This window comes from Lichenostomus cassidix, chromosome Z (assembly GCF_008360975.1).
Source record: "Lichenostomus cassidix isolate B80296 chromosome Z, HeHo_3.0, whole genome shotgun sequence".
NCBI classification, from domain to species: Eukaryota; Metazoa; Chordata; class Aves; order Passeriformes; family Meliphagidae; genus Lichenostomus; species Lichenostomus cassidix.
Window position 1 is genome coordinate 33,951,328 of NC_139511.1, and position 13,473 is coordinate 33,964,800.

Sequence of the window (13,473 nt, forward strand, 5' to 3'; positions counted from 1 at the left end):
AGAGACAAAACTGGGACAAAGTGTGGGGGAAAACCACTCCCTGTAGAGAAAATACAGACCTGCGGCTGACCTGGACATGTTTATGGGAGGAGCTGCAACCTGCTCTTGGCTCTGAAGCTGAAGACTGTTCTTCAGGTGTACACAATTGCTGCTGTGCAGACAGCAGGGATGCCTCAGAGACCCAGGTAGCCCTGTCTGCTGACACATCCCACAAAACACCCAGGATGGCAGCTGAATGCAGAACTGAAGTCGGAGGACCTGATTTCACAGAAGCAGAGAATTCAGTATTACAAACAGTACAGAATTAACTACATATGTTTGCTTCAGAACATGTTAAGGACATGGTCTGCAGGCAAGAAGGAGAGGAGAAATCAGATTTCACTAACAGCCCTTGCATTTTTCAAGGCAACAAACAGCCCAGTCATGGGATTCAGCATATTTAATGGGTAAAATGAGAGAGACCTGTTTAGCAAGACTCTGCACAGCACTCTCAAATAATTATGCAGTGCTCCTGGCAGCCAGAAAGATGTGCTTTAACATGTACTTTGGCCTCTCTCACATGGCATATTGCTGCACATTTGTCTTGACAAGCTCTTTTGCTTCACTGTGTTGTAGCAAAACTGATGTGTGGTGCAAGCAGGTTCAATCCCAGATCAACTATTGCAGTGAGGGATTTGGCATTCAACACTTGTAATTGTTCTTTTCTCAGGCCTGCTCTTGCACAGCCCTGAGCACTGACTTCTCAGATTTTAATGCAAGCTGAAAATTCTCAGCCGTTTTTTTAGGATTGGACTTAAAATAATCAAGACAATCTTGAAACCACCAACACAAGTTGATGAGTAGATTTCCTCCTCCTGATTTCAGGCTTGGATATGAACTTTTTGCTGATGATCAGATTATTGACTATGTTAGTAAGACTTCCCACAGTACTAGGTATACAAATCAGTTATGCTTTTGGAAGACATAATTTAAGGTTGTCACAGCTGTTATAAATCTTCACATTTTAGACCTAAATGAAATAAGTATATAGTAATTCTTTTTCTTATAGGTAACGTTATAGAAAAAGGTTTCATTATAGGAAAGAGTTCCTGCAATAATGCAATTCTGAGTGCAATCCACTTCTAGCAGTGTCTGTACTCATTCTCTAGTCTAAAATGTTTGAAACGTGGACATACTTACAGAATAAAATGCACCTATAAGGTAGTAGTCATGTCAAGCTGTCTTTCCCAACACATTTGCTAATTTCCTTTTGGCTGCATAGAAATGGTTCTATAATATATATAACGTACCTGTGACAGAAGCCTGTGTGCTTACAGTACACTGGGCACATTTTGAGCTCATGTGGATAACAGCTTTCCTGAGAGGAGATCAGCTCACACCATGCCAGGAAAGAAGCACGTGTACTGCTAAGTGCTTAGCTTTGGTGGAAAGACAGTTTAATGGAGAGTAGTAGAAATATTAAACATATAGTATTTTGTACTATGTAACTTCCATGACTTTCATGCAATGGTTTGGTGATGACAACATACCTGAAGAAACAGCTGGCCAATGCCTTTCTCTTGTCTGATAGTCTACAATTTCTGGCAGTAAACAATACATCAAGCAAGATGCAATTGATGCCAGCAGGACACTACTATAGGTATCAAGAATAGCAGAGGGTGGGAAAAAGTGGCTTGGGTTCTTTTTTTATCCATATCAGGAATCTGGGTTAAATTAAGGTGAGATTTGCTGCAGGTTATTATACAGAAAAATATGAAAAACTAAACAAATCAAAACAATCCCATGCCCCACCCCCCAAAAACAAAATCAACCCAAAACCCCAAACAATACACCCCCAACTTCAAAAAAGACAGAAAAGGTCACTTTGCATTAGTCTCATGATAGTAATAGCTTGGAAGGCTGCTGTGCAAGAAGCAGTGGGGAATTTCTGGGGAGTGTATAACTGGCACATCACTCTGTACTACCCACCTCTCTGGACTTTATTCTGCTAGGGGGCACATTAGAATAGAGAAGCAGATTAGAGGAGGTAATTCCAGATTCCCAGCTGCCTTGCATTATAGGCAATTGGCTTCTGTGAGAATTGGGTATTTCAAAGCACTGAAAGGAAGTGCCTGAGTGAGATATTTCACAGCATCCCCAAGGTAACTCCTAAACCAGAGAGTGCTTTGCAAACTGGAATCCACTGTGCTGGGAAGAGCTCCAGGTGGTAAGAACTGGCTTCCCTGCAGTTACGGGTCAGACCTGCACTGCCAGGGCTCAGTTAGAGCTCACCCTGATGCTGTGGCTCACTTGCCTCATTACTCACATACTTAAATGTCAAGAGCACAAGTGAGCCAGAATGAGCAGGGCATTGGTCTACCCTGCAGATGAAAGGCCATAAAAAAGATGTAGCTGAGCATGTCCAAATGCCTGAGGCCTCAGTGAGGAGACAGGAAACACCGGTGAAAGTACCAAGACCTGGAAATCAATACAGGATGGATGACTGCCTGTGCACGGGTGCCTGCATCCCAGGCTGGAGCAGGCTGCTCTCCCAGGCTCCCACTGCCAGGCTGGCTGGAAGGTGCTGCCTCAGATCCCCAAGCACCAGCCTGCTGTGGCTACAGTGCTGCCCGGCAGCCCCTCCACCCTGTGCCCTCAAAAAGCAGGAACACCACACCAGCCTGCTAGCCACAGAAAGCCCCACGGACCGCAAGTCAGCACAGCACTGGGGAAGGAACTGCTGCACCACCTCCTGCATTTCTTTTTGCCCATCTGCAGTAGGAACCAGATCCAGACAGTGGCAAAAACTACTGCATCAGTTTTAGCACAGCAAACCCCACTCCTGCGAGGCCACCAGGACTGAATGAGCTGGAAAAACCACAACGCAAAAGATGTCTGAAGGTTGTGTGAGCCCTGTACCCTTGGCACGCTCTTCCCACAAGGAGAAGAGCAGGTTTTCTCTGATGGTTAACCAAGCTGTACCACGTATGTCTTTCAAAGTCATCGTGACATTCCATTGCTTAAATCTGTATATTAACATGCGGGACAACCATTGCATGTGAACAAAATCACACCCTTTCCCTGGCAGCTAAATATCCAAATACGTACTGTGCTCACATATAAATATGTACGTCGCTCTATGCCTAATGAATATGTCAAAAACTGGTTGGAATGTATGAGATCTTTCAGGTGTCTTTTCTGCACTATAAACTTTTAATGAATGATAATTCAGCACTGAAATCAAGCAAAAGCTCACTTTTTTACTCATCAGTTACAAAATGAGGACACAGAAGGTTACAGACAGGAGGTAGACTCTTGGTTCTGATTTTGACTTCTTGCTAAGAAAACACATTATTTATCACTGTTATCAACACAGATAACCATAGGACGGACAGCACAAGGTAGTACTTGCTCCTGCAACAGTCTCCCCTGGGATGGTCCAGAGGCAAGCATAGGCATTCTCTTTAGGAAACCAACCACTTGTGACAGAGCGTGTGGGGGGGATGATGATCTATCACTTAAATCAGCATCTTCAAGAAAGTCAGATCTGCATCAGACACTCTTTTGGCTGGGCCTGCCATCTCTGAAGTCACAAGGACTGGGGACTGGCTGGGGCTCCTGATCTGGACTCTTTGATCCCGGTGGCTCTGTCACATGATAAATCTGTGCATCATTTGTGTCTCCAAAAATTTTCAACAGCTTCTGCAGCTGCTGGCATGGTGGTACAGCAGGTGGTCTGCCCCTCTCCTTCTCCTTTCCCTTCAATGGCTCTTTCTGGGTCTCTCAACAGTGAGGATGCAGCTCAGCACTGTCCCTCTGAGAACCAGGACGAACACTATCCTTCAAGAACCAGACTTCACCTTTGGGGTGGCAGCATCTACCACCCTCCTGGATGCCTTCTGGGAAGTTATCTGGCTGGCAGATCAGCACCACCAGTGCTTTGCAAACTATTTTTATGCTCCTGATCCTCACACTTCTTTTACCTTTATAGACTGTCCTCTGCCACGAGCAGTATTTTCAGCTAATGGTTCTGTCTTCTCCAGACATTTCCCAGGGGACCTCAGGGACTTGACAGCTGGGGCTGAGCTGAAGACCTGAAAGGAGGACAGCTGCAGGGAGAAGGGAGGAGAGTGGATGCAGCAGGCAATGATTCCAGGAAGGAAAGGTCAGAGGCAATGAGACCTGTGAGGGAGGACTCTCCTGAGTGGGCAGCTACCCAAAAAAGTCTGCATGTCCTTCCCATCAATGCCCCGAGCCCGGCCTGGGCCCTCTGACCCACTCCTCTGAGTTTCTGTGCCTGCTCCTCACCTCTTGTTCTGGTCCTTCATCTGCAGCAGAATGCATCCCACCTGGCAAACACTGCTGTCAAGTGATTTTTGGAGGCCATGCCCCCTTTTACAATGATTATGCAGTGATGTAGCAAAGACTGCTGAACTTTTCACCCCTTCAGTCGTTCATTTTTACAAATCATGGCACCACCACATTTTTACATATTGCACAACCAGGGTCCTGACAAAGGGGCTTGTTTCCAGCACCAAGGAAAATAAAAGGAGAAATCAATATTCTAAAGGTTAAAGCAGTTCTCAAAGGCCAGACACTCAGCAGCTCTAAATCAATGCAGCAGAATTCATTACAGAAAAGCTTATGTTGGTTTAGTATCTGGCCTGAAAACAATTCAAATAATAAAATCACAGAAACAAGGTGGACAAGAATGATTAGATCATCTCCTCCATCCCTCAGGGCTGGGACATCAGGCTACACTGAGTGCTTTGTGCTGTGGTCCGAAAGCTGTAGCTGGGTCAGGCTCTGCTAAGGCTTTCCACTTCTGTTTTCCTAGTGCTTCTTCTTTGACATGTATTTTGAGTGAATAATTTATGCTTGGGATATTTAAAGAACAGAAACCTAAATCCTTTATTTACTGAGTTGAAGCAGTGCTAGCCTAGAAGGAAACAGCTGCAATGCTTCATTTCCCACTGCCTCTTCTCTGCTGACCTGCTCAGGACCTTCACTCCAGCCCAGGAAAAGCATTCTCTCCAGAGGAAGAAGTTATTAGAAGAGCAGCCAAAATAATTCATAAATGACCACAGCAAAAATGGTTTACTTAACACGTTAGGTGTCCAGGTGTGCTACAAAATGTTTTGGTTCCTTGCATGTTCTATGACAAAGATGAAAGACATGCCATATCCTCAAAAAAAGATTGAACTGTTCCTGGTGATTTTAAATTATCAATTCCTGCAGCTCCAGCCTTGCCTCTCTTTTGAGCACAGATTCCAAATTATGCTGTCTGATGCCATCTGGTGAATCCACAGGGGATGAGTAAACAATACCAAACTGATTTCCCTGTACCAAGGGAACTTGGCTTGCATTCACATTCCCTTGGAGATAAATCATTATTATTCTGATTGCTAAGGCAGATTCCACTAAGAGCAGAAGGAAAGGAAGGGAAGTGATAAAGACACCTCCTTTTGCAGCAAGAATGCAGTGGAGATCATGGAGACAAGGTGCAATAATAAAACTGACTGAAGTGATAGGGGCTGCTCTTTTGATGTTCTGGTGAATTGCAAGCCTTGATTTAAGCAAACAGGTCTGCATCTGCTCTGCAGATAAGCAAAGGAAGAAAAGTGTGGGTGAAAAATCTACTGATTTTTAATAAGGGCAGGCAGTCTGAAGTACATTGTGTTCTCAGTAAAACTGTCACATAGTAAAATAAAAGAAATAAAACAGAGAAACTTGAAAACTATGGCGCAGTAGATCTAGAAATGCATAAAATAGGAGAGGGGGATTTCATTCAACACATATTAAAATTATTTCCTTTTGTAATTTGACATCTGTGATTGATGTTTTCAATCTACCAAAACTGTGCAATAACTTTACAGTAAGAGACAGAGAGAATTTTGGCCCTACAAAGACCTAATAGTGCATGAAAACAGGCATATCCATAGGTGTCTCATCACATAACTGGGCAGCTGTATAGTTTCCAGAAAGAAACACAGAGCACACGTATTGGACCAGAGTCCTACAAGAGGCAATGGAGTCTAAAGGATGAACAGAAATTAGTTCTTTGCACTTTAAACATTTCCAGGAGAGGTCATATCTGATTTTCACTCATGCCATGGTTCAAGCCACTAGAGCAGTGCTCAGGGACGAGGATCTCTTCTAGCGCCTACTGCAGACTTCCTGACACCACTTGACTTGTGAGCCTCATTTCCTGCCCTTATCAACTGCATCTCCCTGACAGACACATCCATGCTGGCCAAGTCTGACGGCAGCCCAGTGTCCCACTCACCTGACCAGCTGCATCTCCCCAGCAAGACCAGCATATCCCAGAGTACTCAGAAACATGGACACACAGAAGAGCTCTCCTCACATGACAAACCCCAAGTAGGATATATCCTAGCAGTTGCACATCACCGTCCTTGCTCCCAGTGTGTGCCAGAGCACTTCTTCAGGATGGCTGCCCAAACCAGCAGACGACAGATTGCTGCTTAGCACAGTGGTCTGCTGTCAGAAGGAGAAGGGTTGTCAGGAGTGTCCTACTTAGTGGATGAAAAATGCATCATCTATAGACTCAGGAACTATATGAGTCATTTTGGCAGATGCAGAAGGAAACAAAAATATCGTCCCTTAAACTTAGTGCCATATCATGGGGACAATGAGACGGGAAAAAAAATAAAAAAAAGACTAGGGACAATGCAAGCGTCTATAGGATGACTCTGGGACGAAAGGACAACTGCAGTCATCCACACGAGCAAACTCCAGTCAGTTGTGCAGGTAACAACTAAGCTGTTGGGAAAGGGGTATTTCCCAGTGGATGAAGAGAAAACAATCAGAATGCAGCAGTTTTTCATCTAACCTACTGGATAATCATAATAACATGAAAACGGGAAAAAACCCAAAAACATTTGCAGGTAGGAATTAAGAATATTTTATAAAGAAAGCAGGGCTAACATCCATCAGGGACCAAAAAAAGGCAGATGTGCTAAATCACCCAGGCAGCAGATATCAGGGAAAGAAAGAGGACTCGCAACCTTCCCTCCGGCACTCACTCGCATCTCAGATGGTGGCAGAGAGGGAATCAGTGAAGATAAGTGGAGTGTCTGAGCTCCCACCTCGGAGACGGATTGGGGGGAAAAGAAATTGGGATCAGGCTTCCATGGGGAGCTGCTGCAGGCAGGGATTTGGCAGCTTGTCCAGACAGGTCCTGCAAAGGGAGAGGAGAGTTTTTCTGTTTCACTCTGATTTTTGTTTGTTTTTAAACACCGGCAGTATTTCCCAGTGATTATACTCATGTTTGCACTCATTAGCACCAGCTAACACAGCATCTTTGCCGTGATATTTGTGGATTCGTAAGGCATGGTACAGCAGAAACTTCCTCAGCCGCAGGATGTTTGGTTTGTGCAATTCATTTTAGGAAATCTCTCTGGATTTTCCCAGGTTTTGTACAGTGTTAGTTTTACTGATGGTTGTCTCCGCTGTTCAACCCCCCGTTTGCTTTTGATATGTCCTCATGGCTCTGCTCCATAACACCCAAATGCCAGCTGGCGGAAAAAAAAAAAAAAAAGGTACCTCTGAGATCAAAAACCTTTTAGCTAGTATGTGACCTAGACCTGTGACAGGTTTACCTTGAGAAAAAATCTGCTTCTGAATTTTTTTAAGGAGAATGAAGTGTTAAAGATGTAACGTATATGTATATGTATATGTATATGTATATGTATATGTACATATGTATATGTATATGTATATGCATATGCGTATGTGTATGTGCATATGTATACGTATACGTATAGTTATACGTATATGTATTTTTTTTTTTTTTCCTCACAAGTTGACAGCCTTATTTTTCTTTCAGCTCTTCCAAATGGAAGAACCCCCATGTTAGCTAGGTGTGATTAACTTGGGGCTCTGGGCGTCACCATGACCTGGTAACATCTTCTTAAGCATAACTATCTTTGGTAATTCTTGTGGATTCACATCTGATTATCTGTTGGGTCATGTTTTCTATTGTTATTTTTAGCTAAAGCATAATTGATACTGAGTCGACACTTCTTGCAATCCGGTGTTTCACCACCCCTCCTCCCCAACATGGCGTTCGTATAGGAAGGGAGGATGTTTAGTTTTCTCTTCCAAAGAGAGAACGAGCAGGGTCCGAGCTGCTGCCAAGGCTTTGTCGGTGCGGTCTGTCTGGCTGCACAACAGAGGCAGGCTGCGAGCTACCCTGCAAAAGCAAATTAGAGGCAAGCAGGGCTGGAAGGCAGCAGCGGGCTGTCCCCCGCCGTGTCCCCCGCCCGACCTCCCGGCTCCGCTGGCTCCGTGGCCGCGCTGCCGCGGCGGAGCTCCGTGGCTGGGCACGGAGAGGCGGCAGCGGCCAGGCACGGCAGCTTCCCCAGCCGCCCGGGGCCTGCAGGCATGCATGGGCATATCCCTGCCTGCTCTGCATCGAGCTCCGGCAATTCAGGCTGTAGCTGCGAATTCCTGCTCTCAAAGGAAGGGATTTGGTGCAGAGTATGCATAACCATTAACCTAAAGTGCTGGGGCAAACTGCCTGTTCTCATGCAAGCAGGCAGGTAACACATGCTCCAGGGACATGCCAATGCCCTCCTAAAGGGAGGACAATGTCACTGTTATCAGCCTCTCCTTTTTCATAGCTGAAGGTTAAGCCCTGATGCTTACACAAACCCTAGCCATGGCGGAAGATTCTTTTTTGTCGGATCTCTCACAGCACTGTTGTCTAGTCTAAAAGCTTCATTAAAATTCAGACTTCCACTCCTACCTGATTATTCCAGCGGCGATCCGCAGGAAGTCTGACAAGACCCGGGCAGGTGGCAATCCCTGTCACATGCAATAGATTCCACGCTGCCTTTTGGAAACTGGCCAAGATCAGCACCAGAAGCACGGAAATACAGAAAATAGCAAATACGACAAATATAACAAAAAGTATTTTGGACAGGACGATGCAGGGGATGTGGACCAGAAGTGCCAACATTCAGACATTCAGACAACCCAAAAGAAGTTCCGAAAGGCCTTCTGGGCAATCCATATGCTGGAGGTGCTACAGACCTCATTTAGCCCTGAGGCTTGACCTCTCACACAGATTAAGTTATTGAAAAGGAAAAAAGAAATCTCCCTACCCTTCTCCGCAGAATACATACACCTCTGCACGGCAGCCAACCAAAAACAGCACAACACAGCACACATCTGCCTTGGAGATCTTTCTCGTGTTGGCTCCAAAGGAAACATGATTCACAAATGAAAGGGCACTTAACCAGGCTTACGGCACATCTCGGAGGAAATTCAAAGTTTTTATGTCGAACCGTTGTTTCAAAGAGAAAACTCCCAAAACCAAAATGTTATACTTTATAAGTGGTAGGAAAAGCTACTTTTTGCCACATCCTTCCTTCATGAAAATGGCAAAGCCAAGAGCAGTATTTTCTGCATGCTGCAGTGTCTCCTTGTTTAATAGTCTAAGTTTCATGTAAAAACTATTTTCTCCTTCTCTAACTGACTCTGCACTCACTAAGCAGGCAATAAATTAAAAATACAATTATTAACTAATGACCATATTCATTCATAAGAAACGTGGTTATGGACCTCCTCTGAAAGGGTTAAAGTGCTTTTTGGCTGCTTACCACTTACTATGAATTTGCGTAGCTAACCCAGTGGGGACTGAGGAGTCACGCTGGGAGTTGCTGTATGTTTCCAGTGTACATCTAGGATAGAAGCCTGACACTGTATAAAGTAAACTAAGATGGAATAGTACACAATACTTATTTTAAGTAAGGTCTTTATCCCATTTGAGCAAAAAGGATCAAGAATGTTTATAAACAAACCATTGAGTGCAAATACTTTAGACTCCACCATAACAGGCTAGCAATAAGCAAGAGATTTCTGTAATGTTAATTCTGGTTTAAGCTGTAACTGTATGCATGCTGAGGAAAATTAACTGACACCAAAATACTTTTTGTGGGGACAAGTAATTCTTACTATTTTATGGTGCTGTATAAACAGTAAATAATATCATAATGTAACTGCTTTCTACAAAACCTGATCACACATAATTTCTCCCAGTTTATCATTGTGCTAGATCATACCAATAAGTTCCCAAAGGATCAGCTTAGTTAGCAGCAGACATTGATTTCTGAGCTCAGACTGCATCTTCCTACTATTACATTTCACTTGAGAAATTCAAATGTTTCTGAAAACTGGCAGTGGGGCAACACACCATCTTCCTGGGAAGGGAACAGTGTAAGGCATTTACTGCTGTCAGTGCCAATTCCATTTAAAAGATTGTAGTGCATGGGAAACTTTTCTGCATTACTAATGAATAACAACTTCTGAAAGATGGGAAATTAATTTGATAAGAAGCCACCCAAACCCTTGCAGAGCAGGATACAGGCATCCAGGAGGAATGCATAAACAGGATGGTTGTGTCGGCAGGGTAAAGAAGGAGGGCTGTCAGAGCAACACTTTGACTTTCCGAGGAGAGGCTCCTCAGGGAATCACTTCCCTGGGCCCTGAATGCCACAACATCAGCCGGGCACTGATTTCACACCCAGCTTCACCTTCTGGCTTTCTCTGTACGGCCCTACTCACATCCCCACAGCAGCAGTAGTGCTGGCAAGAGCCAGGAAAGTACTGAGAGCTTCAGACCTCACTAATTAACTCCTTAGTCATCACAGCCCTTGATCTTTCTAGTATGGCCTGTCTTCCTTGTACTAATCCATGAAATCAAGAGAAGTGCTGACAAAAGTATAGTTACCTGGGCTGTTGTTTTATGGTATGGAGCATTTGGTGGCAATACTGCCTGAAGGTGTTTCTGTTCCCTTCGCCTGCCCACTGCTTGCTCCTGGTGAGGAGACCACTCCAGCAGCCTTGCTGCAAGCTGCTTGAGGAAATGTCCCAGCTTTGAAAAAATGAAACCTGCAAACAAAGAGACACCACACCTGAGACAGATCCATGTGTGTGCAGGGGAGAGATTAGGAATGAAAACTGTTTTCAGGGGAGAGACCTAGAAGCAGGGCTGCCTCAAGCTTGGATTGTCGCCAAACACTGGATAGCCTTATACACATGAATGTTCAGGGAGATATCTCTTCCAGGAGGAACTCACTGTATTTTGTATGCCAGGAGACAGCTGTGGCTAGCAATAAAATTGCTACCAAATGTGATAATATTTCCATTAGGGAAGATGTGTTTGCATCTGGACTCAGCTATGATAGCTTTATGCCTAGAGAGTTATCAATCAGTGCTCCTTCCTTTTTATTCTGCACTCTCAAGTCTGATTGGTATTTTTGACTCTAAGGCTAGAGACAAATTTATTGTTTTTTCTTCCTAATACCATTAAAGCTTTGTCATTTTGGCTTTGTGAGATACTTTATTTAATCAAAAAGGAAAATATGGGATTTTATTTCTATAAAGACTAGCAGGAGGCAAGAGCTGGTATTACCAAGCTTTGAGAACAGTTGCTATCAGGAAAATTGTTCTCCAAATGGAGGCTGAGGGCACTGACCATGGTGAACTGAACTGTGACATGTAATTTCATTACTTTGGCTGGGCTAAGCTGCCTAAGCTTATTGCTGCCTTCAGCAAGGGAGCACGTTGGCTTGCAGCCACAGTGGAGGGATGTAAAAGGCTTGAGGGTTGCTACAATTTTCTCAAGTGCCTAAAAGGTGTCCAGTTGGTCATTAGCTGATCACCTCTTGGTTTAAACAGATCACACACTGCTGTGATCTGAAAACACACTGGTTAGGCAGCATTGCTATTACAGACTTGCTCTTGCAGAATTACCATGAATACAGGAAATCTGTTTGATTCCCACATGTGTTTGGTTTGCAGACTTACAGGCTCTGTGGTGGGGTAGGGGGAAAACCAACAACCAAACCATCATTCACTCCCTTGAGATCTGTGCTGCATTATTTTACTGTATGCAATTCTGTGTTGCTCATGAGGCTATATATACCAGTACAGCATTTCTTCCCCTTCCTGGCTCTTTGAAAGTAAGAGAGTAAGATGAATAACAATCTTGCATGGTGGGTATGTATATCTGTCTGTAAACATTTATATGTGACTTTCATGTCTGTGAATTGTACCGGACAGATAATCATGAAAACTTCACAGCCTCTCCTTCAAAGCAGAACTGTGAGAAACAATTACATACACTTTGAATACCAGCTGGACAAGCTTCCCACACCATAAAACACCATATTTAATTTTGAACCTGGAGGAGTTGCATCCTGCCATCTTTACTCTGTCTTCAAATAAGATTACTGTACTGTGCTCCAGGAAAAAAACCCTGATGCTTATCATTTGCACTAGCTGCAGGAAACCCTGGCTGAATTCACTGACCTCTGCGATACACAAGGGAGGACTGAATGATCAATCATCTTTAATCCCTAAAACCTACCAACAGAAGGAGGGAAGTGCACAGCTCCCTGTGATATGAGCTGTTCTGTTATCTGTAGCACAATCCCTAGAACATAAGGATCTGAGCTTTATAAACTGCTTCATAAAACCCTGCATTTATCATGGGTGCCGGTACTGGGTGTAACTAAACCAGCATGGAGAGTGGTTTAACAACATGTATAAACACGACCAAGCAATGCAAATCACAGTTCCTGCAACTCATTTTGAGCTGTTCTTAAAACAGGGAGGAGCGATACACAATAAAGGGTGAAAATCATCGGTTTTCACCTTTTCAAACTTTTACTTCTCATTAATTAATTCATACTGTGAATTAGTTCTGGTTGGTAAATACATTTAGGTGTTTTTTGAATCTGAGAGCATGTCCTACCTTCATTCGGATTATGAAACAATCACAACAAACATGCCTATTGACTGGGTATCTGTATTGCATTTGTTAATTTGAGAAATCTGTCACCATAAAGGTCTCTTGAATTCCTGAGGACAGGAGGAAGGAAGGTGGCAGTGTAGAGGCCCATATATTGCACAAGGGCTGTCAAGGGACAGGAGTTGTGGATAGGCTCTTTTGCCTCTCCATAAAACCTGCTACTCTATACATTAGTGACAGCAATGAGTTTACTTTTTTTTTTTAAACTCAAGGCATATACTCAAGGCATAAACTCAAGGCATAAACTCAAGGCAAAACCTGAGCTCAGTCAGTTTCAAATTATCATTAATCAGCACTCTACCTAAAGTTTTCACACACTTGTTGCTGTAAGCCAGTCAGCCAGACTCAATACAGAACACAGGAAAAAAGTCTTGCATGATTTAATTTCCTTGGTCTGAAACATCAAAAGGTGTGTTAGCTATGCGGACAAAAATCCTATTCTGGTTTATCAGGACTTAAATTCATGTTTTTAATTCACTATTTGTCTTTTTCCCTAATTATATTTCCAGCTAGCCACTAGAAGACCAATTCCTGCTTAAGTGCCTGCTACACCTGTTTGTCATAAAGTGGCTGGAAACTGGCCAAGAATTACCAGTAAAGCCTAGAATACAAAAGAGGACAAATTGGCAAAATTAAGGGAAAAAACTGTGAAC

The 13,473-nt window shown here is 43.7% G+C and overlaps 1 protein-coding gene across 1 annotated transcript in view; it reads right to left on the bottom strand.

Annotated features, from left to right (window-relative positions):
- The window catches only part of LOC146424679 (uncharacterized), a 30,258-nt gene extending 19,374 nt beyond the window's left edge, over positions 1-10,884 (bottom strand). The window contains exons 1-4 of the mRNA XM_085042415.1: positions 10,736-10,884; positions 7,008-7,180; positions 1,530-1,680; positions 71-258 (exon numbers count right to left, since the gene is read on the bottom strand). Of these exons, the coding sequence (XP_084898541.1) occupies positions 71-258; positions 1,530-1,680; positions 7,008-7,031 (363 nt within the window). The 5' untranslated portion in view covers positions 7,032-7,180; positions 10,736-10,884. The remainder of the gene's footprint in view (positions 1-70; positions 259-1,529; positions 1,681-7,007; positions 7,181-10,735) is intronic.
- Positions 10,885-13,473: the final 2,589 nt, after the last annotated feature.